Below are 27,492 nucleotides of genomic sequence, written 5' to 3'. Positions count from 1 at the left end.
TTGGAGGCCGCGGGCCCGCCCCTGCCGGCTAGGTGAAGGTGAGAGTCTCCTCCAGTCGCCGCGGTTGGACCGGACCGAGCGGCTTCAAACGCAGAGTGGAAGCTTTCGGCCGACTCCAGCTTTCTAGCTATGGCGCCTCCATCAGTCTTTGCCGAGGTTCCTCAGGCCCAGCCGGTCCTTGTCTTTAAGCTCACTGCTGACTTCCGGGAGGATCCGGACCCCCGCAAGGTCAACCTGGGAGTGGGAGGTAAGGATGCAGTGCCCAAGAGTGTGAGCAGCCTGGGAGTGGAGCGGGCCTAACCCTGGCTGTGGAGACCGTAGGCGATGCCCAGGCCCAGTTTAGCTCCGTCGGAGAGGAGGCAAGATCCACGAGGCTTAGTTCAACCTGCCCATTTTACAGATGGGCATATGGAGTCCCTGGAAAAGGGAGATGTATCAGTGGACACACAGAAAAGGTGTAGCAGTAAGGGTACAAAGTCAGTTTTTCCGATTCCGCATTGTGTGTTCGTTATACTGCATCCTTTCGCCTCTTAAGAAATGGGGCGGCCAGGGATTGAAAGGAGAGGGATAAAAATAGGAAGCCTTATAGGCTTGGAGTCCTGGCTGCTGGGGAATGGAAAAAGGAGAACTCTTAGCCCTAGGGAGCTCTGGTCTGGGTCGGTAAATGTTTGAGTAACTACCAGGTATCAATCAGGTACTTTACCAAGCCTTGTGCGGGGAAGACTGAGTCTTGGTTTTGGCCCCAAGGAGATTAAAATCAGCAGGTGTTAAGTGATGTAATAGAGATCTAAAATGCTTCTGAGACAGGTTAATGCTCCCTGGGGATCTGGGAAGAATGTTCTGGCTCTCACAGATGTGGTGGGAATGGGTAGAGATGGTGGAAAAGAGAGGAAAGAGTGTGGACAGTAGGAGCTCACTTTCCACACATCCTTGTCATCATTTCTTGCTTGTATTTCTTGGACAGCTCAGAGCATGGGCCTCAGTTTTTCCTACTGCCAAGAAAAAGATTTGGACTGAAATGCCTCTGAAATTCCTTTAACTCTTATCTTAATCGTCTCTGGTGAATTTGTTATTTCTGCCACTGTCATTTGGATGTTTGAAGCCACACCAACACTTACTCAACCACATAGAAAGATGAGCCAGGGAGAAGAGATTGAATAGGACAATGTTCTGTGCTAGGGAACAGACTTAGAACAGAAGGACTAGAAATTTCTGAAAGAGCAAATTGAACTGTTTTGTAGCAGAGAAGCAGTGGCGAGAAGGAGGTGCAGAATCAGGTGTCCCACAGTGACTGTGTCTGTACATAGGACCTGTTAAAGTCTTCACCAAGGAATATGGAGGAGGGGTGAGGAAAAAGCCATTAAAAAGTGATGGTTTGTTGAACCTGGGTAATGGGTACATGGGCATCCGTTATATTATTCTCACAACTTTTGTGTATGTTTGAAATTTTCCATAATAAAGCATAAAAAAGTCAATTCAGAATACATAGTTTCACCCACAGAGGGAAAGTGATGTTTTTAGCAGGCAGCAAAGTGGAAGTAATATTGAAAGATTTCCTTGAATTGAATTGGAATGAGCACTATTCAAGCTCTTAATTTAAAACCAATCCAAAACCTCCAAGTATTTCTTTAGGGCTGGATATATATCGTGAAGAACTAGTATTGATATTAATCCAAATACATGTTTTTAAAACCTTAGGTTTCATTGGCTCAATTACCTTTGAACTATCTTACAGGATTTTGGTGAGGATTAAATGCATTTAAAGTTCTTAGAACAGTCTCTGGCACATAAGTAGGAGTTATGTAAGTATTAGTTGTTACTGTAGTTGTTTTGGCATTTCTTTGCATAAAAGATAGTGAATAAAAATTTTCAGCTCAAGAACTGCAAAATGAAATAATTTCTGACATTTTCAGATATAAATTGCTCATGCATAGAAAAAGCACCCTGCCAGCCGAGGCCAGAAGTGATTGGCTCAGAAACATATTCTGCAGCCCAGATGGTGGTCAATTCAACTGTGAAAGTGCCTTTGTCATGTTTTCCTGGAACCGAGGAATTCTTTCTCTTTACTACAAGCAAATGATTTATGCAGTTAATCGCATTTAGTGCTTAGGATGACTCTGGAGGATTGTTTATTACTATTACTGTTTTAGAGGTAAGAAAGCTGAAGCCCAGATTGATGAAGCATTTTGGTCGAGGTCACATGGCTGTAGGTGGTGGAGCTGGGATTCCAGGCCACATTTCTCAGGTACCTTGGTCTCTGCCCCCTTCTCTATTGGGCACCTTCAGGTGGTCCACAGGGAACCAGTGTACGGTAGTGGAACAGCCAGGAGACCAGGGTACAGGGCCAGGCCTGCGGTCCAGTGATGTGACCTTCGGAGTGTTATTTAACATCCCCGGACCCAGCCTGTTAAATGAGGAGCCAGACGGAATGACCTCTCTCTAAAATTATACTCTAAGATTCACTAGCATGTTACATGACTGTAGTATAGAATAATAATGTTACTGGCTTCATCAGATGACTGAGAATTAAATGAATAATTATGTGTGTGAAATGTGACACATAAATGAAAAGTATTGTATAAATGTTATTTTTGATGATCACTGTGACCCGTCTTTTTTGTGGATGGCAGGTGCTCAGGTAAAGATCTCATTAAAGTGTAGTAGAATAAGAAGTCTCTTTACGGCTTTCATATGTCCTAGCTCTATTTATACACATCCGAAGTATATCCTTTGTGAAGGAAACGTATTGATAATTAATCTCTGACTTTGGTGAAGATGCGCTTTTTTTTTTTCGAAGTTAAGATAAAGCCTAATGGAAGTTAACCAACTCAAGTTCTAATGATGTTGGATATTTAGAACAAACTGCGACTATAATCTCATTAGCTCATTCCTACTTGCAGATAGTTTCCCCAGAGATTTTCTTCTTGCTGTGACTATTTGCATAATTTCCATATAGTTAAACAGAGCAGAGCATCACATTTTTCACTGTTAAATATGATGCTCTTTGAGTTGACTGTTTTAGCACTTCTTAAAGTTTCAGACAAGTGACTTTAGGGGCAGGGGAGATATGAGTTCAGCCTGATGCACCCTGAAGCAAGACATTTCTACATAGACTCCAGTCCGTTCATCACGTAAACTTAGCTTTCTTTTGTTCCAGGTAGACTGTGCTTGCTTTCATATTTGTTGTTGTTTTTAATGTGGGTTCTTAGCATCTTCAAATAAAGTTGTGGGAGAGACGTGCTGTATCAGGAGTTTCTGAGTACCCCGATCCTTTCCGCAGGACCCTAGCTGGAGAAGGGCCTTAAAGAGGCATATATGCATGGGCTGTGGGGTAGGGATGGATGGGGGAAGTGGAGATCTTAGGAGGAGGAGGAGGGTGATGGTTTGATCATCTAATTCTCCGTGTTCTTCTGGAAATCGAGACTCACCTGCAACCTGTGTGACTCCTCTAAAAGAGCTGGTCCTCAGGGAGAAGGGTGTGGTGTGTGGAGCTGAGGGGCATGCTGGTAGGTAGAAAGGCCCCTTGCACAGTCAGTCCTCTGGGGCCTGCTGGCTTCAGGCTTTCCCTAGACATCTCTTGCTCTTTAGAAAAAACACAAGGATCCATGAACTTAATAGTATGACAGCCTAGCTCTTACAGTTCTTGTGACCTTGGGCAAACTTTTCTGGCCTCAGTTTGCAGATTCCGAAAATAGAGATCATAATATCAATTTTGTGAGTTGTTATAAGAATTAAATGAAAGTAAAAAAAATGTGAAGTATTTAGCACAGTGCCCTGTATGTAGTAAGTATTCAGTAACTCCTTGTTTTTACTATGGCTTCAGCCACCGTCCCCGTCTATAATTATAAAATCTTTCTTTCCATCCTGGACTTCTTCCCTGGATGCCAGACCCATATTCGCTACAGTTTGCTGGACACGTTATACAACCACCTCAAATTCATCGTGTTTAAAACAATGCATGGATTCCACCCTGCCCTCAATCTTTTCTTTTTTTCTTCTGCTTTGCTCTATATCTTGGTTGCCCCCTCCCCCGCCCCACCCTCACTAGTCTTTATCCAGACTAGAGAGAGACTTTGGAGGTTGTTGGTGACCCTTTCATCAGTCCCATGTATATTTATTTGGTCATTAGGTTCTGTCTTTTTTACCTCATAAATTTATTTTGAATGTCTCCCCTTTTGTTTATCCCCGCTGCCGCTGCCGTGATTCAAGACTTCATTATTTCCTTCGTGGATTATTGCAGCACCCTCCTGACTTCACTGTCTGCTTCTGTCCTCCTTCCAGTTTATTTTCCATCATGTCACTCAAATGATTCTGTTAAAATGTACAGCTGTCCATGTCACTGTCTTGCTTAAATGCTTTCAGTGGTTTCCCCATTGAGACAAAGTTCCTTAGAAGAGACCCCAAGACTCCCTGAGCCATTCCATGCTGTTTCTCCATGGATCTTACATCCGAGCCATGAAAATGCAGATCCTCAAAACCCTCATCTCTCTAAGCCTCTGGGGCCTTGCACAAGTGTTCCCTCTGTCTGGAAAGCCCTTTTTTCTGTCTTTTAAACTCTTATTCATCTTTCATACTTCATCTTCCCTGATCACTTACAGAAGAACTAAGGACTCTATGCTCTATGTTTCCTGGAGGGAGGCCAAGACAGTATCTTGTTTTATCTTACCCATCTCTGTGTAGCTACTTCTAGCCAATACCTGGTTCATGGTGGATTCAATAAGTAGCCATCAAATGAGTGAGAGAATGAAAGAATGAATGAGAAACTCATGGGTCCAACAAAACGGGAATAAAACCCCTCTGGGAGAGCAGGAATAGTGGTTGTTGGTAATGCTTAACCTCATTGCTGCAAACGCCCAAGAGTAACTGCAGTTCTGCTTCAGTAGGGCAGTGAGACAAGGCATTGGGAATAAATCTAGAACTGAATCTGGGGGAAACTGGGCAGTGAAGAAGGAAGCAGAGGTGTGAATTGGCCGGTTTCTCTTTTGTCACAATATGGACACAATGCCTCCCTGCCTCCAGTCCTATCACAGGATTTTTTAGAGTTGCACAGAGTATACATTACTGGTAAGAACAGTGGTACTATGGCTTTATCTTTCATATTTTATTTATTTATAATACATGATTTACAAATGACATATCATAAATATATGTAGCATAATTATATATTAACCATCCAAACACAGATGGGAAGCATAATAGAACTAGTTTTTCTACAAACACCCATATTCTTGTACATCTGAACAGTATCCCCTCTGTGTAGTGTAGTCCATATATACTGCTATTGCTCAAAGTTTTCTGAAAACCCTCTTTTGGAATGGCCTTCAAAGCATGTTAGACCCACGTAGGAGGCCATACTTTTATAGCTGTTCTCCATTAATATTATTCAGTCCATTCACCCACCTACTTTGCTGGACATAATACAAGTACCATTTTCAAAAATTAAATTTACTTTCAAAGGACAAAGGTTTGGCACCATTGAGGATATTCAAAATAATGAGATGTCTCCTCTAAAAACAATTCCAAGAGAAGAATTCCAAGAATATTTTGAACAATGGTAGCATTGTGATCATAGATGGGGTGATCTACTTCAGGGAAAACGATTACTTGGGAGTCATTATTTTGGTATCTCTTTGAAAAACCAGACCAAATCTCGACTGATAAAGTAGGCTTTTTGAACTTGTTGAGAGGGAGGGAGTTTGGTGGGCCAGGGGGTCTAATGTGAGTGATAGGACAGTATTGTGAGTCAGATTCACCTACCCAGAGACTGGTTGTTGGTTAGTGGCTGTGTCAGTCTGGAACTCTGTCCACATTTTTATTACTAGCTTGATATGCTTTTCAAATTTGCAGATGACACATTCCTGGAAGGTAGGGTTAGTTGATGGAGTAGAAGACAGATGCAAAATCAAAATACCTTATAAAGTCTTATTTGTTGTCTGACTTTTGATCTAGTAATTTTACATCTAGAAAAAGCTTTCCTAAGGAAGCACTCATGAATATGTGTAAAGTATAAGAACATTAATTACAATGTTTATATTAGCAAATAGTCAAAAGCAACACAAATAGTTAATAAATTATACATAGAAAGGAATATTGTTTAGCCACTAAAATTGTGTTGTAAATGGCTCATATATATGAAAAATGCCCAGTTGCATCCACGATAGGAGAAATGCAAATTTAAACTACCCTGAGATAGCATTTGCACTCTTAAATTGGCAAAAATTCACTCAGTGGCTGTGGCTGTGGGGAAGCAGACACTCTTGTACATTGATGGCACAGATGTACACTGATAACACCCCTGCCCTATGGCAGCGATGTACACTGATAACACCCCTATAAAAAAGCCAATGTGGATATATCTATCAAAACTACAAATACACAAAGTATGCTTAAAAGTAATATATTTGCATTTAAAGGGAACACATTCTTTAAACTTTTCATTGATTGCCACCAGTATTCTTCCAATCAGTTGTTTTAACCATATTTGTCGTACAACCATGTGTTGTAAAATGAAAATCAGTTGAAAGTAGTAAACTAATGTATACCCTCAAAAACAACAACAAAATTACACATACACGTACTTCTCAACCTACTCTTCCATTTTCAACCCTGCCTCTTACAGCTATATTTACATACATGTAAGATGACATATGTACAAGGTTCACTGAAGTATTATTTTCTAATAGCCAAAGGTTAGAAACAACTCAAATGTCCATCAACAGGAGACTCGCAAAACAAATTATAGTACATTTATCAGTTATGCAGCTCTAAAAAGAACAGTCTGTGTGCACAGACTTAAATAGTTAATGATGATGAAAGATATTCATAATATATATTTAATAAGTGGAAAAAAGCATGTTGAAAGTTCTATATAAAAAATGACACAATTTATAAAAGAATATACTCATGTAAAATAAAGTTTAAAAGGCTGTACACCAAAATTTTCATACTCCTTATCTCTGAGTGCTGGAATTACATGTTAATCATAATGTTTATTATTTTCTTTTTGGGCTTTTCTAAATTTTCTACAATCAACATGTGTTCAGTAAACAATATCAACCACCCTAAAAAAGTGATTAAAGAAAAAAAGTCAGGGATTAATGTTGAGCAGAAATCAACAAGATAAAGAAGAATTACTTAAAAAATTTGTTTCACAGTCACTTGCCAAAGTATAGGCTTATTGGAGACCTAAACATTCCAGCAGAAGCAAATCCCTGTCAGGAATCCTGCTCAGAGAAGTCATTGGCTTGGATGCAAGCCAAAGCAGCTGCCCTCTCAAGCTATAATCTCAAAATGATTATAGGGTAGTATAGGAAAAAAAATCAGTGATAGGATAACTCAAAGTAGACTAAAAATACTTTTAGTGTAGAAGAAATGCTTAGAAATTTGCTGTAATCAAGATTAAAAATTATGAAACAGGTAAACTTAGATCCATAAAAGTGTGAAGCAGAGGAAGTGAGTGGTAGGAACAGTCAAAATGGTAAACACTGGCTAATGTCAAAAAACAGCAAGAGGACAAAGATGTGTTTAAACTTGTTCGATGATTGTGTAACCAGTGGTTGGAATCTTCAGTCACAGGTGTTTCCTCGCCATTTGTCTCATTTCTGTTCTTACAGGACAAGAGGAGGAGGTGGGCCTCCCTCCACCCTCCTCTCTCTCCATGTTTTTGTTTGAAGGTGCAGCGTTCATGTGACGTAGCGCCGAACCCTTTTCTTGGGGAGATGCAGAAGGAAGGCGATTACTGGGCCAGCGGTCGTAGAGACCTCAGTGCCCTAGTGATATTGACATAGCATTTGTAAGGTATTTTTAATTTGCGGAGTGCTTTTGCTTGCACTCTCTCACTCGATCAGGCTCTTTGATGTCCCAGTTTTATTTCAGCATTCTACTTTTTGGAGGTCACATATTTAAGAACTATAATTTCCATAAGGATAGGAAACTGTCCTTCTGCCTTCCCAGCACCTAGCCTGGTGCCTGGCCCAAAGCAGGCGGTCAGTAAGTGAATGAACTTTAATTTCCCTCACAGTTCTGTTTTGATTGGAAGGTGGTAGAACTCTCCCTGTTCACAGCTCTGAACTCTTCCTTGGACGAAGCCTAAGACTCCTCCGTTGTATGTCTCTTTCCCGTGTCCCAGCTTATCGCACAGATGATAGCCAGCCCTGGGTTTTGCCAGTCGTGAGGAAGGTGGAGCAGAGGATTGCTAATGACAGCAGCCTAAACCACGAGTACCTGCCTATCCTGGGCCTGGCAGAGTTCCGGACCCGTGCTTCCCGCCTGGCCCTTGGGGATGACAGCCCAGCTCTGCAGGAGAAGCGGGTGAGTTTTGGGTGAGGATCTGCTTTTTTCTGGAAACTGTGAGGGTAAAAAGTGGTTAAAAATTAAGTGTTATGTCTATTGAACTGTCAGTGAATAAGGGTTTAAATAGTGTGACCTCAGGAACCTGATAGCGCGAATAACATGCTTTTGTATAAAGCACAGCTTCTTCAGTTGTTCACTTTTGCCCAAGAGATGATCGGATTTCAGCTGCTGGGTTTGAAGCAGTCAGTGGAAATGCCAAGCCAAGGGAATTTAATGGAATGATCAAGAGATTAGGGTCTGGACCCAGCTCTGCCACTACTTTTGACCAAAGGCAAGTCATTTGCTCCTCCAGCCCCTATGTCTCATCTACATGTTAGGAAAAGACTAGTTTATGGTTCATGGTCCCATAAGGAGCATTTGCTTAGGGGATCATTCAAGGGGCCTCTGAACTCCCTGAAATTTTATGCAGAATTCTGTGTGTATGTGTATTTCTGGAGAGAAAGTTCATAACTTTTATCAGATTTTCTGAAGGAACCTATGGCCCCCGAAAGTCCAAGAGCCACTAGTCTAGATGCTCTCTGAAGATCCTGCCAGTTCTAATATTTGATTCTTCTAGCCTTGATCTCAGCTTCTCTTCATTTAAGTGCTTCCTGGTATGTAGTCTATGTATAACTAGAGATACATGGAAGAGGAATGCATTTGGGGAGAGTCTGTATGTGGCAGAAAGTGGTGTGATAGAGTTTATCAGTGTTGTAGGAATTCAGAGAGACTGGCAAAGGCTGGAAATGGGACTTGAGCTGAACCTTGGGGAATGAGGCCAGGACACTGGTTCTCAACTGTGACTGTATCACCTGGGAGGTTTTAAAAACATTCTGATGGCTGGATCCCATACCAGACCTGTTAAATCAGAATCTTGGAGGGTATCACCTTTCTCTGCCCTTTTATTACCTTTCCCTACAATTCCCTTCCCTTCATGGGTATTTTTTAAAAGCTCCCCATGTGACTGCAAAGTACAGCCAAGGTTGAGAACCACAAAGTACAGAGGAAGAAAAAGGAGGGGTATTTGTCTGGAGCAATAGGAGTCCAGGGACAGAGGTTGGAGGTGAGCAGGTCCAGGTTGTAAAGAGACCTACCTGATTAGGGCTGGGAACATGCTGGGTAGATCAGGCAGGCTGATTTTGGCAGGCAGGGCAGGGGAAGCCCCTTGAAGGTTTGCGCAGAGAAGTTACCCAATAAGAGTGTTTGAAGAAGATAAACCTGGCTGGATGAGTAGGAAAGGGAAGAGCTCAGGTTTTTGCAATAGTCCGATTAGGTATTGTGCAATTTAAACCAACTGCCCTTATTGCTCTGCTAGGCAGTGTCAGCCCCGCTGAGCAGCCTTCATGCAGGTACAGCCTTCATGCATGAAAGAGACCACATCTTGGAGTCACTGATTTATTTCCATGCTGTTACCCAGATGCCCTGATAAGCAGAACGGCAGGGTAAAATGAAGGCTGTACACAGGCACATTCTTATGTATATAAGGAGACCGGGAGGCTCTGGGTGAAGGTCTTGGAACTCAGATCAATGGTTAGGTAAGTAATTAACTTGATGAGGGTTTTGTCTGGATTGGTATAAGAGACTGTAACTGACTTGCCTCTAGGAACTGAAGGAATACGGGTAGAAATGGTAGACTTTAGAGATTATGGGTGGCATTGGGAAGTTGCTCTGAAAATGTAGGGTTTCCACTGAGGGAGAGAGAGAATCCTGATGAAGTTTGAAAATGGGGAACTTTGGCGACTGGGGGTAATCTTCTGAGACGTTGTTGATAAATTAGTTGGAATTCCATTGTTGACAAATGAAAACAGAGGTTCTGTGTTGGGGAGCTTCTTCCTCTAAGACTATACATTTCTTATATGATGCTTATTAACTATGTTGGCAGATAGATGCTTGTTCCTCTGCCCAGGAACAAAATGCTCTGTTCCCCATTTTGATCGCTTAATACTGAGGCTTGGGGCTGTTGCTTGTGGCATAGAGCCCTTTCTCTTAGTCTAGTTCATCCTGTGTTACGTTTTTGATCATAGAACAAATTTAAATGGCAGTCTGTAAATATTTGGAGACTTTTACTTTTTACTTTTTTTGTGTGTGTGTGTAATGGTTTAGGATACCCTCTTGGCATCTACAACACCCTAGGTACCAGTTGATACTGAGCTCTGAGCACTTGCTCTTTCCCTGGACCATCCCCAGATGACTATCTTAGCTCAGCCCACCGTCATCTCATTTGGATTCTTATAATAGCCTCTTGCCTCTAGTCTCTTCCCCATTCTAGTACATTCTGCACAGTGCAGCTAGAATGATCTTCCTCAGCAAAAAAAAAAAAAAAAAGAGCTAATCGTGTCACCTGCTTCCCCTCTCACACACACACAGTAGCTCCTCCATTATCTACAGGGTAAAATGCAGACTCTGACCTGGGCGTGCAGCATGTTTTGTAGCCAGGTGTCTTCCTGTTCTTGCAGTTACTCTTGCTCCCATCCTCTCAGGGTCCTGCCATCCTAAGAGCCTGCTGTTTTCTAGACCTGCCAAGCCCTGCCATGACTTGGCACCTTTGCCTCAGCTGTTCCTTCCACTAGGAACAGTGAAGCTGTTCCCCCTTCACTTCTCTGACTCCCCAGTCCCCACCTCCAAGTCCTTCAGGGCCTGACCAAGGGTCACTTCCATGCTGAATCCTGAGCTCTCTCAGGCAGAGCTAGTTGTTGGAGTGCTCTGAGTCATCACAGGACTGTGCATTGCTTGGGAAAAGCAGCACTTACTGTGTTTAATGTACAATTTTGTAAGCCTGTCCCTCCCACAACACCCTAGGTTCCTCCAGGGCAGGGCTGATGGCTTATTTACTTACTTTAAAAAAAGTTTTTTTTGTGTGTGTGTATGGTGTGAAGTATGGTTCTTTTATTTATTTATTAATTTGGCTGTGCTGGGTCTTAGTTGTAGCCCACGGGCTCCTTAGTTGTGGCATGCAAACTCTTAGCTGTGGCATGCGAGATCTAGTTCCCTGACCAGGGATCGAAGCTGGGCCCCCTGTACCGGGAGCACGGGGTCCTATCCACTGTGCCACCAGAGAAGTCCCAATGGCTTACTTATCTACCTCATGAATCTTCAGCATTTATCTCCTAGCTTGGCACCTCAGAGATCTCAGATGTTTTAATTCACTCATTCGTTCAGTGAACAGATGTGTGCTCACCACTAGGCACTGTTCTAGATAGTGGAGCAGAGTGGTGACCAAAACCACTGCCTGGCTTACAGTTTTGCGGGGAGAAGCCGACAGTAAACATAATAAATAGGAACATTGTATAGTGTATTGAAAGATGATAAATGCTACAAAAATAGAGCAGAGGAAGGCATATTGGGAGTGCTGAGGGTAGGAGTGAGAGTGGGTACAGTTTTAACTAGGGTGGTCGTGGTAGAAACAGAAATGACATTTGAGCCAAAACTTGGAGGAGGTGAGGCATGAATGAAAGAATGAACCAGAAAACAAACAGTAATCATGTCCTCTCTTAGATTTTTCTTCTCAAGATTTTAAATTACCAGGTCCATCAACCATTTTGAGGAGACCTGTTTTCTAGACTCGTCACTGCTACCTTCTGCTTTTCCATCTTCAGATCTTAGAATCCAGACCAAATGTCCAATTGTCATCTCCTGCCTGGTAACATTTCAGCTTCTGAAATTACTGAGCCACTGCAGGTGGGAGGGCTTGTGGGGCATGAGATGGCCTCCCAGTTTCCTGCTTGGAACATTGCCTCTGGGAGACTTGGGGCTTTCTCTGTGGCTCTCACCTTGTCAACACTGTCTTCTTCATCTAGTTCAGCCCATGTTTATTTAGTGCCACGTGCCAGATACCACATGAATTGCTAGGAGCACCCAGATCAATGCATCATAGCCTTGGCCACAAGCAGCTCCTAAACAGCTCTCCCGCTCCTCACAGGGAAGTCATTGCATCAGCAAATTGTGATCTCGGACAAGCGTTCTAGAGCCCAGCAGGGATTCCTTCAGGCAATTCATGGCTAAATTGGGAATACAGATTGCTGGCATAGCTGTCTGCCAAGTCTTACTGGATTTCGCTTGTTCTGTATACTCCTGTTTAGCCACCCAGGTCCAGCTGCCTGGTTCCCTTTGAAGTTTGTATTTATTTCCTTTGCTATTATTTTTTTCCCTTCATCCCAAATATAGGACTTTCTTGAGCTTTAGAACTATTTGCCAAAAATCAGTTCAGAGAATGACCAAATTGACACATTATTGATTCACCAAAAATTCGTTTCTGCTAGTTGCTGATATAGTTTAGAGCCACTTGTGTTTCGCTGAAGCCATCTAGTGTACAATATATTTTTAGAGGAAATGATAATTTCTTGGGAATATAATATGTCAAGTGTCATATACATCATGAATTCAAGAATTAGTTAATGTTAGTGAAGTGGGTTTATCTCTTCCAAACACATTTTCAATCTAGTCTACTGACTTTGTGACTTCTTTTAGTTAATGAATTTGCTTTTTGGAGTGGAAGAGAAAGGGTGGAGTTAAAAGCTGAGCACAGGAGAGGGCAGACAACAGAAGCAAGAAGAACTACAATCCTGCACCCTGTGGAACAAAAACCACATTAACAGAAAGATAGACAAGATGAAAAGGCAGAGGGCTATGTACCAGATGAAGGGACAAGATAAAACCCCAGAAAAACAACTAAATGAAGTGGAGATAGGCACTCTTCCAGAAAAAGAATTCAGAATAATGATAGTGAAGATGATCCAGGACCTCGGAAAAAGAATGGAGGCAAAGATCAAGAAGATGCAAGAAATGTTTAACAGTGATCTAGAAGAATTAAAGAACAAACACCTAGAAGAGTTAAAGAACAAACAAACAGAGATGAACAATACGATAACTGAAATGAAAAATACACTAGAAGGAATCAATAGCAGAATAACTGAGGCAGAAGAACGGTTAAGTGACCTGGAAGACAGAATGGTGGAATTCACTGCTGTGGAACAAAATAAAGAAAAAAGAATGAAAAGAAATGAAGACAGCCTAAGAGACCTCTGGGACAACATTAAACGTGACAACATTCGCATTATAGGGGTCCCAGAAGGAGAAGAGAGAGAGAAAGGACCAGAGGAAATACTTGAACAGATTATAGTTGAAAACTTCCCTAACATAGGAAAGGAAATAGCCACACAAGTCCAGGAAGCACAGAGAGTCCCATACAGGATAAACCCAAGGAGAAACACGCCAAGACACATAGTAATCAAATTGGCAAAAATTAAAGACAAAGAAAAATTATTAAAAGCAGCAAGGGAAAAATGACAAGTAACATACAAGGGAACTCCCATAAGGTTAACAGCTGATTTCTCAGCAGAAACTCTACAAGCCAGGAGGGAGTGGCATGATATACTTAAAGTGATGAAAGGGAAGAACCTACAACCAAGATTACTCTACCCAGCAAGGATCTCATTCAGATTCGACGGAGAAATCAAAAGCTTTACAGACAAGCAAAAGCTAAGAGAATGCAGCACCACCAAACCAGCTCTACAACAAATGCTAAAGGAACTTCTTTAAGTGGGAAACACAAGAAAAGAAAAGGACCTACAAAAACAATCCCAAAACAATTAAGAAAATGGTCATAGGAACATACATATCGATAATTACCTTAAACCTGAATGGATTAAATGCTCCAACCAAAAGACACAGACTTGCTGAATGGATACAAAAACACGACCCATATATGTGCTGTCTACAGGAGACCCACTTCAGACCTAGGGACACATACAGACTGAAAGTGAGGGGATGGAAAAAGATATTCCATGCAAATGGAAATCAAAAGAAAGCTGGAGTAGCAATACTCATATCAGATAAAATAGACTTTAAAATAAAGAATGTTACAAGAGACAAGGAAGGACACTACATAATGATCAGGGGATCAATCCAAGAAGAAGATATAACAATTATAAATATATATGCACCCAACATAGGAGCACCTCAATACATAAGGCAACTGCCAGCAGGTATAAAAGAGGAAATCAACAGTAACACAATAATAGTGGGGGACTTTAACACCTCACTTACACCAATGAACAGATCATCCAAAATGAAAATAAATAAGGAAACAGAAGCTTTAAATGACACAATAAACCAGACAGATTTAATTGATATTTATAGGACATTCCATCCAGAAACAGCAGACTACACTTTCTTCTCAAGTGCACACAGAACATTCTCCAGGATAGATCACATCTTGGGTCACAAATGAAGCCTCAGTAAATTTAAGAAAATTGAAATCATATCAAGCATCTTTTCTGACCACACACTATGAGATTAGAAATGAATTACAGGGGAAAAAACGTAAAAAACACAAACACATGGAGGCTAAACAATACGTTACTAAATAACCAAGAGATTACTGAAGAAATCAAAGAGGAAATCAAAAAACACCTAGAGACAAATGACAATGAAAACACGACGATCCAAAACCTATGGGATGCAGCAAAAGCAGTTCTAAGAGGGAAGTTTATAGCTATACAAGCCTACCTCAAGAAACAAGAAAAATCTCAAATAAACAATCTAACCTTACACCTAAAGGAACTAGAGAAAGAAGAACAAACAAAACCGAAAGTTAGCAGAAGGAAAGAAATCATAAAGATCAGAGCAGAAATAAATGAAATAGAAACGAAAACAATCGCAAAGATCAATAAAACTAAAAGCTGGTTCTTTCAGAAGATAAACAAAGTTGATAAACCATTAGCCAGACTCATCAAGAAAAAGAGGGAGAGGACTCAAATCAATAAAATTAGAAATGAAAGAGGAGAAGTTAAAACAGACACTGCAGAAATACAAAGCATCCTAAGAGACTACTACAAGCAACTCTATGCCAATAAAATGGACAACCTGGAAGAAATGGACAAATTCTTAGAAAGGTATAACCTCCCAAGACTGAACCAGGAAGAAATAGATAATATGAACAGACCAATCAGAAGTAATGAAATTGAAACTGTGATTAAAAATCTTCCAACAGGGCTTCCCTGGTGGCGCAGTGGTTGAGAATCTGCCTGCTAATGCAGGGGACATGGGTTCGAGCCTGGTCTGGGAAGATCCCACATGCCGTGGAGCAACTAGACCCGTGAGCCACAACTACTGAGCCTGTGCGTCTGGACCCTGTGTCCCGCAACAAGAGAGGCCACGATAGTGAGAGCCCGTGCACCGCGATGAAGAGTGGCCCCCGCTTGCCACAACTAGAGAAAGCCCTTGCACAGAAATGAAGACCCAACACAGCCAAAAATAAATAAACAAATGTGGGGTTTAAAAAAGAAAAAAAAAGACACATGCACCCCAATGTTCATTGCAGCACTATTTACAATAGCCAGGCCATGGAAACAACCTAAATGCCCATCAACGGACGAATGGATAAAGAAGTTGTGGTACATATATACAATGGAATATTACTCAGACATAAAACGGAACGAAATTGTGTCATTTGTAGAGATGTGGATGCATCTAGAGACTGTCATACAGAGTGAAGTAAGTCAGAAAGAGAAAAACATATATCGTGTATTAATGCATATATGTGGAACCCAGAAAATGGTACAGATGAACCAGTTTGCAGAACAGAAATTGAGACACAGAAGCAGAGAAAAAACGTATGGACACCAAGGGGGAAGAGCGGTGGGGGGGGTGGTGGTGGTGGTGGGATGAATTGGGAGATTGGGATTGATATGTATACACTGATGTGTATAAAATGGATGACTAATAAGAAAAAAGAATAAATTAATTAAAACAAAAATCCCCCCTCAAAAAAACAACAAAAAAAAAGCTGAGCACAGGAAATAAAAAAACTATTCTTGGGAATGTCTTTACTGATATCCACATGCACCTGTCACATATCCATGATAACTTAAAACCCTGCTTTAAGGGAGACCTTGCTCGTTTGTATAGGAAGTATCAACATTCCTATACAAAGTGCTGAGGTATTTGAAATGTGAAATAATGAATAAAGTTGATATTCAGCTTAGCTGATGACAAATCCATAAAAAATAAATGTACATTTGGGTTACATCACCTTGGTTGAGATTTGCATAAGGAATCCAGGTAGATCACAATGTGAAGCTCAAACCTTTAAAGTAATGGGAAGCAACAGGTACACACTACTATATTTAAAATAGATTACCAACAAGGACCTACTGTAAAAAAAAAAAAAAAAAAATATATATATATATATATGTATAGTTTTTAAAATAAAAAAAAATAAAGTAATGGGAAGGGACCAGTGCTCGGGGGGACCACTTTGAAGAACCACATCTGATGCACACCGACCTTTTCCATCCCAGTCCACTGCCTTTGCTTCTCTCTGCAGTGGATGCCGTGCTCAGTTTCTCATTTCCCTGAACGTCAACTTCGCTTCTGTTTCACGTTTCAGAAGATGTTCTTTCAGAGATGCTCAGATCTCTGAATATAAATAGAGCAGTGGGGAATAATAGTGATAATTGGTATCATTGCTTTGTTCCTAGCTTAAAGGGGACTTCTGCTCGTGATTCAGTGTTCATCATGAAGCTGACTTACTCATCATGGCTGGATCTTTTTTTTTTTCTTTTTAGTTATTTTTAGGAAGTCTCCATTGCTTCTGTTTTTAACCAAGCATTTATATCAGAAATAGCTATACTTTTTTCTCCTGTTATGATGATCATTTGGGTGATCATTTTCTCTATCTAGCAGCATGACAAATTTTATATTTCTTTTCTCTTTTTTTTAAAACAGGAGAAAATCAAAGTTTAATAACACATATACATGAGAGAGGTCCAGGAAAACTGACTCACTCCTGTATTTGTTAATAATCATGCATTCATGGGATGACTAACTTGACCAAGGGAGTATTTTTAAATGCACTATTGGATTCATACTGTTCATTAATATTTAGGAAGTTAGTATCAATATTCATGAAAGAGGTCTCTTTTTTCCTATCTTTTTTTTCCCTTTGTCATCTTTTAGCATTGGTGTTAACGTTAGTTTTTTTAAAAAAGATTTTGGAAGTTTTTCTTCTTTATCTAGGAAGATTTTTTTTTTTAACTTTTTTATTGTGGGAAATTTCAAATATATACAAAAGTAGTTAAAACTGTAATGAACAAACCCCCATGGATCCATCAGCTAGCTTCAACAATGATCTGTATTTGGTCAGTCTTGTATATTCCCCCACCCTCCCTGCCAAAACTGAATTATTTTATAGCAAATTACAGACATCAAATATATTTTTTAAATTATTAAAAAAATTTCCAAATAATACATGAATACATTCTCCTTATTATTTTTTTTTTATAAATTTATTTTATTTATTTATTATCTTTGGCTGTGTTGGGTCTTCGTTGCTGCGTGCGAGCTTTCTCTAGTTACGGCGAGCGGGGGCTACTCTTCGTTGCAGTGCGCGGGCTTCTCGTTGCAGTGGTTTCTCGTGTTGTGGAGCACAGACTCTAGGTGCGTGGGCTTCAGTAGTTGTGGCTCGCGGGCTCTAGAGTGCAGGCTCTGTAGTTGTGGCGCATGGGCTTAGTTGCTCCGCGGCATGTGGGATCTTCCCGGATCAGGGCTCGAACCCATGTCCCCTGCATTGGCAGGCGGATTCTTAACCACTGGGCCACCAGGGAAGCCCCATTCTCCTTATTTTTCAAAAAAACAACTTGTAGATTAAGCCAAAGTCCCTTTGACCACTATTCCCACATCCTAGGCCCCTCCCCAGAGGTTGCTGCTGTTATTATATTGGGTGTGTCCTTCCTTTTCGATAGACTTTCTTATGTGATCTTTCTCTTTCTTTCTTCTTTAGACATATTAAGCAACATGTAATTAATGACATTTCTCTACTGAAAGAGTTATGCTAAAACCTAATTAGAAGTGTGAAGGGACAAAAGCAAAGATGTTTAGGCAGAACAACAGAAGTAGGGCCTAGTGACTAGATGTAGAGTGAGAAGGCCTGGATTTATGCCCAGCTCTGCCGCTCACCAGCTGCGAATCCCTTGGCGAACCACTTCTCTGAATCAATTTCCTCATGTATAAATTGGGGATCTAGAACTTACTTTACAGGGCTGTGTGAGGGTCAAACAAGAATGTGTGTGACGGTATTTTGTAAACGGTAAAACGTAGGACTTTTATTATTGCCCAGGTGAGGCCATTTTAAGATGAGAGGGGAAGTAGTCGCATAGCACAGGGAGATCAGCTCGGTGCTTTGTGACCACCTAGAGGGGTGGGATAGGGAGGGTGGGAGGGAGGGAGACGCAAGAGGGAAGAGATATGGGAACATATGTATATGTATAACTGATTCACTTTGTTATAAAGCAGAAACTAACACACCATTGTAAAGCAATTATACTCCAATAAAGATGTTAAAAAAAAAAAAAGGGGGAGAGGAAGCTTCAGGAGAGGAGAGTAGTATTGGCATATCACCTTTGTTCTCTGAGAACATTTCTAAGGATTAATAAGCCTTTGTTACAGCGATGAGAAAGGACATTGCAGACTGATGTTGATAGCAAGCTCGGAACATTATTTTATCGGCTTCTGTTGGAGGGTAATTTTGATCTTGGGATGGGTGCAAAGGGATGGGTTTGCCTTGCAGGGCACACTCTAATGTGCCCGAGGTATGTCCTAGGGCCTAGGTATGTCCTCTACCTCTGTGTTCAGAGGGACACTCCTTTGGGGGTCAGACTTCCAGACTTCCTGGGTGAAGACCTGACCTTTCTGCTGAGTAGCTGGTAACTTTGAGCAAGGCGCTTCACTTCTTAGCCTTAGTTTCCTCATTTGTAAACATGGGCAAATAATACTTTTTCATGCAGTTATGACATTTTATAGAGATAACACATTTAAGGAAGTGCTCATCACTACCATATTTTCCCTAATATTATCTGACCTCACCATTAAATAACCAGTGACCCTGCTTCTTGTCTTTCAGGTAGGAGGTGTGCAGTGTTTGGGGGGAACAGGTGCACTTCGAATTGGAGCTGAGTTCTTAGCGCGATGGTACAATGGAACAAACAACAAGGACACGCCTGTCTATGTATCCTCACCAACCTGGGGTGAGTCCTGTAGCTGTAGCGAGAGCAGAAACAGAGAAGCCAGAGGAATTCTCATATACTATGAGACAGCTGTGTTGATGGGGTCCTATGGAGGCACATAGCCCAGACTCTGGGGAGTGCGTGTGTTTTGAGAGGGCTGGTGGTAGCAGAGGAAGCCTTCCTGGAAGAAGTGGTGTCCGTGTTTAGACTTGAAGGATGAGGATAGGTCGGGGCTGGCAGGGAAGGAATTATCCTCATGAGTCTCACTGCTTACACTGAAAATGTAACCCAGCCCTGGATCAACTAACATGAGAATGGCTTGAGCAGTGGATTATGGCAGTACATGGGTAACCTGATGCTTAAATTCAGATTGGGACTACTTTATCCCAAGACTCTTGGTGAACTTGTGTTTTAGTGTATATTGAGCCTTCCCAGAGGGGGGAGGTCCCACTACATTAGGATGTAAGTCAGCATGACTAGACTGGTCAAACTTGTTCTTGGTCACAGTCTTTCTTCTCAATCTTAACCCCTCACCTCCATGTCACCCAGTGGATGTTGAGCCTGTGAGGGCCCTGGAAGCTGTCTTGAGTCCTTTCTGTTCATGCCTCCTTGTGTTTGTAAAACATTTAACGTTTTACCCCTTTGCTTGCAGAGAATCATAATGGTGTCTTTATTGCCGCTGGATTTAAAGAAATTCGGTCTTATCACTATTGGGATGCAGCGAAGAGAGGACTAGACCTCCAGGGTTTTCTGAATGATCTTGAGGTGGGTTATTAGAAGAAAAAGTAGACAGAATGCTATGGCGTCAAGAAGAGCAGGGAAAAGTCTTTGGATCAGTTGTTAAGTGAGAGAGTCTGAGACACCCTACTCAAGCCAGATGGTGGTTTCTGAAATGGCATGTAAGGAGGGAGTACCTGCCCTGTGTGCCCCTGACTCTGCCCGCCATGTCCCTGCTGGTGTCAGAACTTACATAGCTTCCTTCTCCCCAGAAAGCTCCCGAGTTCTCCATCTTTGTCCTCCACGCCTGTGCACACAACCCGACTGGGACTGACCCAACTCCGGAGCAGTGGAAGCAGATTGCCTCTGTCATGAAGGTAACTGTCTTTTCAGAGCATCTCTTAAAATAGTGTGTATTAATGTTTGATGTATTCAACAGCAGTACCTATTTACGGAAGAATTTGGAAAAATGGAGAAAAGCCCAAAGAAAAAAATAAGTACTAACTCTAAATTCTATTACCCAAAGAAAGCCACTGTTAACATTTTGATATACAGAATGTCAGGCTCTTTTCTTTTTTAATTTTTTTTTTAGTGTAGTTATACATGACATGCATGGATATGTCACATTACAGATTGATTAAATCAGTTGATGGCCATTTCGTGCCCAGGTTTCTTACTCTTGTGAACAATATATGTAATAAACCTCCTTTTTATTATTTCTTTGGGATAACTTTCTACACTGGAATTTCTAGCTCAAGGTGTATATATTCTTCATTAACGTGTTTAAAGAATACTTCTTGATAAACTATTATGTACCAGGTGCCATAGGGGGACAATAGTGAACAAAGCAGAGGTGGTCCCGCCCTCAGAGCATACAGCCTGTTTGGGGAGACAGCCATGTACTATGAGACAGCTGTGTTGATGGGGTCCTATGGAGGCACATAGCCCCGACTCTGGGGAGTGCGTGCATTTTGGGAGGGCTGGTGGTAGCAGAGGAAGCCTTCCTGGAAGAAGTGGTTTCCGTGTTTAGACTTGAAGGATGAGGATGGGTCGGGGCTGGCGGGGAAGGAATGTTTCCTGCAGAGGGAAGAGCACCATCAAAAGCCCAAGGCAGAGTTCATGGTCCATATGAGGAAGTAAAAGTAATTCTTGGTATGGGCTGGAGTTCCAGGGAAGGGGGCGAATGAGTGATGAGGCTAGAGAAGTAAATGGGGGCCAGGTCCTGTGCTGAAGCCTCGGACTTTATTCTGAGGGCAGTGGGGAGCCCCTGGAAATCTTTGATGTCATGGAGTGACATGATCAGATGTGCCCTGTTGGCAAAGCAGCATCGTGACACTCTAGGACAATATACTTAAAAAAATAAGGTTTACCGAAGTTGTTATATTTGTTAGTTGGTATTTAGGTGAACAGAGAAACAGATGTAAAGTGGAGTTGGATGCAGAGAGGAAAGAGGTAGGAGAAACGGACAGGGTGAGACATTCCTTCCAGGCACCAGTTGGGGAAGGAAGGCCGGTGTCTGAGGTTGGTTCCAGGAGGATTTTCTGCCCTGACTCACTTTGCTTCCTCGCAGCGCCGGTTTCTGTTCCCCTTCTTTGACTCAGCCTATCAGGGCTTCGCATCTGGCAACCTGGAGAAAGACGCCTGGGCCGTTCGCTATTTTGTGTCTGAAGGGTTCGAGCTCTTCTGTGCCCAGTCCTTCTCCAAGAACTTCGGGCTCTACAGTGAGTGCTCTCCTGTGTTACAGCCCAGCTGCCCCAGCCTCGCCGCCCCCAAAGCCCCAAGGCTGATTCTCCTCCTTCTTTTTAGATGAGCGAGTGGGGAATCTGACCGTGGTTGCGAAAGAACCTGATAGCATCCTCCGGGTCCTTTCCCAGATGGAGAAGATCGTGCGAATTACGTGGTCCAATCCCCCTGCTCAGGGAGCACGAATTGTGGCCCATACCCTCTCTGACCCTGAGCTTTTTAATGAATGGTAAGGGGCTCAACGCCGGATGGGCGAAGCGTGGGGATGCAGAACAGCGATTGTCCCATTACATTTAACTGTCTCTTCCTTTTATGTTGGCAGAGGCAGGACAAAAATACTTGAACCTCTTTTGAGAGTCAGTTATTATTTCTGTAAAATAGGGCTGGCACTTATACACGTGTGTAACACAGCACTGGGAACATAGGAAGGAGGCCCTCAGTGAATGGGAGTTTCCCCCACTCTCCCACCACCCAGGCTTCCTCCCCTTAAAGTTGGGAAATACAGGGAGGAATTTCTGATAGAATAGAATATCTAACTTCAAGTTAGTGCAACAATTTTGGGGCTCTTCATTCTTATCTAATTTATATATAGTTTGTCTTATTTTGAAACAGTAATTTTTTTGTAGTAGCTAAATCTGCAACCTCTACTTAATTACACCTGATAAAATATATTATCCTGTCTCAAGCAGCACCTAGCTGAAGAAAATATATTATCCTGTCTCAAGCAGCACCTAGCTGAAGTCTGAGTTAAAACATAAGTGGTATTACAGCCAGTATACCTAAGACTAGCCATAAACTCCATCAGTAAATAAAGTCCTTTCCTTCTGCCTAGTAAGTCTATCTCTCTGGTCTCCTTATCCACCCATCTAGGCATCCACATACCATAATAGGCAGGTTGTGATCATGTTTTCAGCTTACAGATTAAATTACATTTAAAAAATTTTTATGTTTTCGTGTACCATCTCTCCTGTCTGGATTGGTATTCATATTGATGTCCACTCAGGACAGGTAATGTGAAGACAATGGCTGACCGCATTCTGACCATGAGATCTGAGCTCAGGGCACGATTAGAAGCCCTCAAGACCCCTGGAACCTGGAACCACATCACGGAGCAGATTGGAATGTTCAGTTTCACCGGGTTGAACCGTAAGTGGCCCCACCACCTCGAATGCTCACTGTTGGACACAGCACTGCTCACAGTCAGTGTTCTTGGGCTTGGCTCCCTTAGCTGTTGCCCGTTTGGTCAGCTATTACTTTGGACCAGAACAAGTTAGATTTTCTCAGTGTGTCCCACCCCTCGGGTCTCAGAAGAGCATTGTTGTAGTCTATCCTCCAGAACATAACTCAGATATTTTCATTTTTATGGGCTTGGGAAGTGGCTCAGAGCGAGCTGGGAAGTAACAGGATTTGTACCTTGGAGGCTTGATTTATGAAACATCTTTTATAAATGCTTAGGCACCTTTTGGCTTTTCCTTAATCTTAAGTATAAATATTACATATGATTATCGAAGGACTTAATTTCTTAACAGGTCTTTCGTAGTCTCCAAGCATTGCCTAGGTTACAACATTCTCTTTTCACTTCATAAATAAGAATTTAGATCGGTAGTTGGAATTAAAAGTCAGTTGAAAGTCTAGCAGGCAGCCATGCACAATCTTGGTTAGCCGTCAGTAGGGTGTATCAGCGATTGGCCATCCCGTCTGATGATAGAGGACTCATTCATTTAATAAGTAATTCCCGAGCACCTCAAGCCAAGCCACTGGTTGCGTGGTGCAGATATGACCTCTGTGTGGAGCTTGTGTCCGAGTGGCTCAGGGGACAGATGTGTGCCTTTGGGTAGTCAGTAGAACCTCAGAGGTACTGGGAGGTACTATAAACCAGGGCCATTGGAGTGCCTGTTTGAAATGGGCTCAGAAAAAGCCAAAAGAAAGGTGGTAAAGATTGTATATTGCAGACTCACTGAAACACTTTGGGGTAAAATGAGGCTAACCAAGAAAGTAAGCGGATAGCTCAGTTAGCCTGTGGTGTCCTCACAGTTCTGGAATGGGGAATTAGTTCACTTAATTAAGGAAAATCATCCTTATACAATTTTTAAGATATTAAGTGTAATGGAAATGGTGTTTAGTAGTAATATTCTTTTCTTTTTTTCCTAGCCACATTTCTTTTTTTTTTTTAATAGATTTATTTATTTATTCATTTATTTAATTTTTGGCTGCATTGGGTCTTCCCTGCTGCACGCGGGTTTTCTCTAGTTGCTGAGAGCAGGGGCTACTCTTTGTTGCGGTGCGTGGGCTTCTCGTTGCGGTGGCTTCTCTTATTGGAGAGCACGGGCTCTAGGCACGTGGGTTTCAGCAGTTGTGGCCCACAGGCTGTAGAGCGCAGCCTCAGTAGTTGTGGCACACGGGCTTAGCTGCTCTGTGGCATGTGGGATCTTCCCGGACCAGGGCTCGAACCCATGTCCCCTGCATTGGCAGGTGGATTCTTAACTACTGCGCCACCAGGGAAGCCCTCTTTTTTTTTTTTAATTTATTTTTTTATGCAGCAGGTTCTTATTAGTTATCTATTTTATACATATTAGTGTATACATGTCAATCCTAATCTACCAATTCATCCCACCACTGCTACCCCGCCGCTTTCCCCCCTTGGTGTCCATACGTTTGTTCTCTACATTTGTGTCTCTATTTCTGCCTTGCAAACTGGTTCATCTGTACCATTTTTCTAGATTCCACATATGTGTGTTAATATACAATATTTGTTTTTCTCTTTCTGACTTCCTTCACTCTGTATGATAGTCTCTAGGTCCACCCACATCTCTACAAATGACCCAATTTCATTCCTTTTTATGGCTGAGTAATATTCCATTGTATATATGTACCACATCTTTATCCATTTGTCTGTCGATGGGCATTTAGGTTGCTTCCGACCTGGCTATTGTAAAGAGTGCTGCAATGAACACTGGGGTGCATGTGAGTAGTAATATTCTAAAAGCTCACAAGGTGGGGATGTCTTCCCATGAAGTATCCATATTGTCTCACTCTCCAGAGTAGGAAATTAGTTTTATTATGAATTGAAAAATGGTGAGAACAGACCTGGATTTATAACATAAAGTTATATTTTTAGCACTTGGCATCATTTACCCTTTTTAAAAACAGGGTTTGTTTTTTTTCCTCCCAGCATTTTATTAGGAAAGATTTTAAACATACAGAAAATTTAGAGGAATTGAACCCCATGTGCCTGCCACCTAGTTTCTACAATTCTCATGTTGCGGTACTTCCTTTTCTACATATTATCTATCAGAACAGGGGCTTTCATCCTGAAATATTTTTAAAATTGGCTATGCGTATATTGGCCTTTTTCTAGGGAAAGTGTCCCTAACTTTTACTAGCTTCTCAAATGTGATACTCCCTTTCCCCATAAAAGTAAAGAAGTTTCATTTCTATTTTAAAAAACGGGGCGGGAGCCCTGTAACCGCAACATCTACCTGTGGGGCATACGCTTTACAAGGTGCTGTGCCCGTGGCTCTGTTGGTGTGTGAGGTTAGGAGCTATCTCCTTGGATGGTTGTAATTCACATAGTTAAAGCTGGTCAGGGCTACTGTGAAGGTGGCTTTGTTTGGAGGGGCCCAAAGGTAGCACTGAGTACAGGGTCTAGGTTTTTCACTTCCATACAGAGGCAGTGTAGTATCCTGGCTAAGAGCTCAGAGCCGGGAGTTATACTGCCTACCTTAAAATTCCAGATTCACAACTGACTAGCTGTGTGACCTTGGGAAGGTCATTTAACTTCCATCTGTGCCATCTGTAAAATGGGGGCGATAAGGTTATTATCAAGATTAACTGAGCTAATATAAAGTGCTTAGAACACTGCCTGGCACCTAATGTTTGCTCCTCTGATGATTATGATTTTATTACTGTCTTAGTCTGCTTGGGCTGCTATAACAAAATGCCATAGACTGGGTGGCTTAAACAACAGAAATTTATTCCTCACAGTTCTGGAGGCTAGGAAGTCTGAGATCAGGGTGCCAGCATCAACAGGTTCTGGTCAGGGTTCTCTTCCTAGCTTGCAAGTGGCTGTCTTCTTGCTGTATCCTCACATGAAGGGAGGAGGTGAGGGGGAGAGAGAGAGAGAGAGCTCGTGCATGAGCAAGCTCTCTGGTCTCCTCTTATAAGGTCACTACTCCCATCATGCATGCTTACCCTCATGACCTCATCTAAACATAATTACCAGCCAAAGGCTCCACCTCCTAATACCATCGCAATGGGGCTTAGGGTTTCAAAGTATGAATTTTGGAGGGACACAAACATTCAGTCCATGACAATTATTATTATCCTGATCCCTCAAATTGATGGTGCCTTAAGGGTGCTAATTACTTAGGGGAAAAAAATCAGCTAAAATTCCCTCATGGCTTTGCAATAAAGCAAAAAAAGCTCTAGAGATTGTGGCAGAAGGGAAGTACAGGCAGTCCCTTCCCATTTCATACAGCAGCGTTTCTGCAAACTCACGGGAAAACCCTCCTGTGTGTATGTGTGTGAATGAGAGCTGAGAGGCGCCAGGCCCGAGAGGTCTGTGCAGTGTTCAGCCTGCGGGTTCACACACACAGCATTTATCCAGCAACGCTCATCTCAGGGCCTTGTCCAATGTACTGTGAAAATGAAATGTCAAAGGGAAGTTGCTCTGGGTGCTCAGGGTTAAGCAAATACAGGTGAAGGAAGAGATAAACGAAGCACTTCTTAACCAGTTTTTCATATCAATGGATTGTTCTTAAGTCTATGGGTTTGGTTGAGTGGATAGGGTGTCCCGGTGAACGTAACCTCCAAGGTTTGGTTGGGAGGTAGTCCCAGATTAACATTCCCATCAGGAAGAACCATGTTAAACTTTCTGGGGATTAGGAAGTTAGCTCATAAGAGTAGTTTCCAGAATCTGTTGAGCGTATTTCTCACTGTGTCAGGTGGACAAAATAACTCCTACTGTTTTGCTTCTCTGTGTTAGGGGGAAGAAAGGAAATTGTCATTGTAATGGACTCTCTGGACCTCCATTACTTAAAGGATTCCTAATGCTCTGATTATGTATCTCTTTTGGTTTTCAACAGCCAAGCAGGTTGAGTATCTGGTCAATGAAAAGCACATCTATCTGCTGCCAAGTGGTCGGATCAACATGTGTGGCTTAACCACCAAAAACCTAGATTATGTGGCCAGCTCCATCCATGAAGCAGTCACCAAAATCCAGTGAAGAAACACCACCCAAACCAGCACCACCAAAGCGGTCCTCTGTCTCGTGTATTCCCTGCCTGCACAAACCTGGTTGTATACATCACAACTAGATTAGAAACTACTGAGGGACAGAAAAGGCTGCTCTGGTGAGGTGGCTTCTGTTTAAACTGGCCCCATGGGAAGAGAACATCTCTTGAAAGGAAATGGGGATCTGGGATTAGAGCCCTTTTGGAGGCCAGAGCAAATTAAGGCTTTTATTTGAGAAGAATAAAAAGGTACTTTGATGATGAAATGTAGATGTCTTGCCCCCTCGCTGGAAGCAGGAGTATTGCCCGTGTCACTCATGTGCTCCTGTGTGTTGCTTTACTCTGTACAAAGTCGAGTCCCAAAGATCAAGTTGTCTGAAGAGCCAAGTGTGATTGTGGGTGTCAGCTGTGTCATTAAAACTCGTCATCTCGATCCAGAGTGTCTGTCTCCCTGCTCTTTCTGCAAT

General features: G+C 42.1%; 1 protein-coding gene across 3 annotated transcripts; it reads left to right on the top strand.

Annotated features, from left to right (window-relative positions):
- The first annotated feature begins 6 nt into the window (after window positions 1–6).
- On the top strand, window positions 7–27,458 carry GOT1 (glutamic-oxaloacetic transaminase 1). 3 transcript variants are annotated; one of them, XM_082408145.1, is made up of 10 exons: window positions 21–247; window positions 8,129–8,310; window positions 19,232–19,355; window positions 19,987–20,099; window positions 20,324–20,428; window positions 21,622–21,772; window positions 21,858–22,023; window positions 22,798–22,940; window positions 24,705–24,758; window positions 26,779–26,909. In XM_082408145.1, exons 1-10 carry the CDS (start codon window positions 130–132, stop codon window positions 26,841–26,843), a joined length of 1,221 nt encoding a protein of 406 aa, XP_082264271.1. In that variant the 5' UTR covers window positions 21–129; the 3' UTR covers window positions 26,844–26,909. The 3 variants fall into 3 exon arrangements, with proteins under 3 accessions (XP_082264270.1, XP_082264271.1, XP_082264272.1); XM_082408144.1 differs by lacking the exon at window positions 24,705–24,758 and having other exon boundaries at window positions 7–247; window positions 26,879–27,458; XM_082408146.1 differs by lacking the exon at window positions 24,705–24,758.
- Window positions 27,459–27,492: the final 34 nt, after the last annotated feature.

The sequence above is a fragment of the Balaenoptera borealis genome (genome assembly GCF_965194805.1).
Source record: "Balaenoptera borealis genome assembly, chromosome: 10".
NCBI classification, from domain to species: domain Eukaryota; kingdom Metazoa; phylum Chordata; class Mammalia; order Artiodactyla; family Balaenopteridae; genus Balaenoptera; species Balaenoptera borealis.
The sequence above is the reverse complement of the archived record's forward strand: the minus strand, read 5'-3'. Positions and strand labels throughout refer to the sequence as shown.

Bases quoted from the DNA above. Each gene is read 5' to 3' on its own strand.
- GOT1 (XM_082408144.1), top strand. From the start codon at position 130: ATGGCGCCTCCATCAGTCTTTGCCGAGGTTCCTCAGGCCCAGCCGGTC. The intron at 8,311-19,231 runs GTGAGTTTTGGG...CTTGTCTTTCAG, and splicing joins CAGCTCTGCAGGAGAAGCGG to GTAGGAGGTGTGCAGTGTTT. The intron at 22,024-22,797 runs GTAAGGGGCTCA...ATGTCCACTCAG, and splicing joins CCTGAGCTTTTTAATGAATG to GACAGGTAATGTGAAGACAA.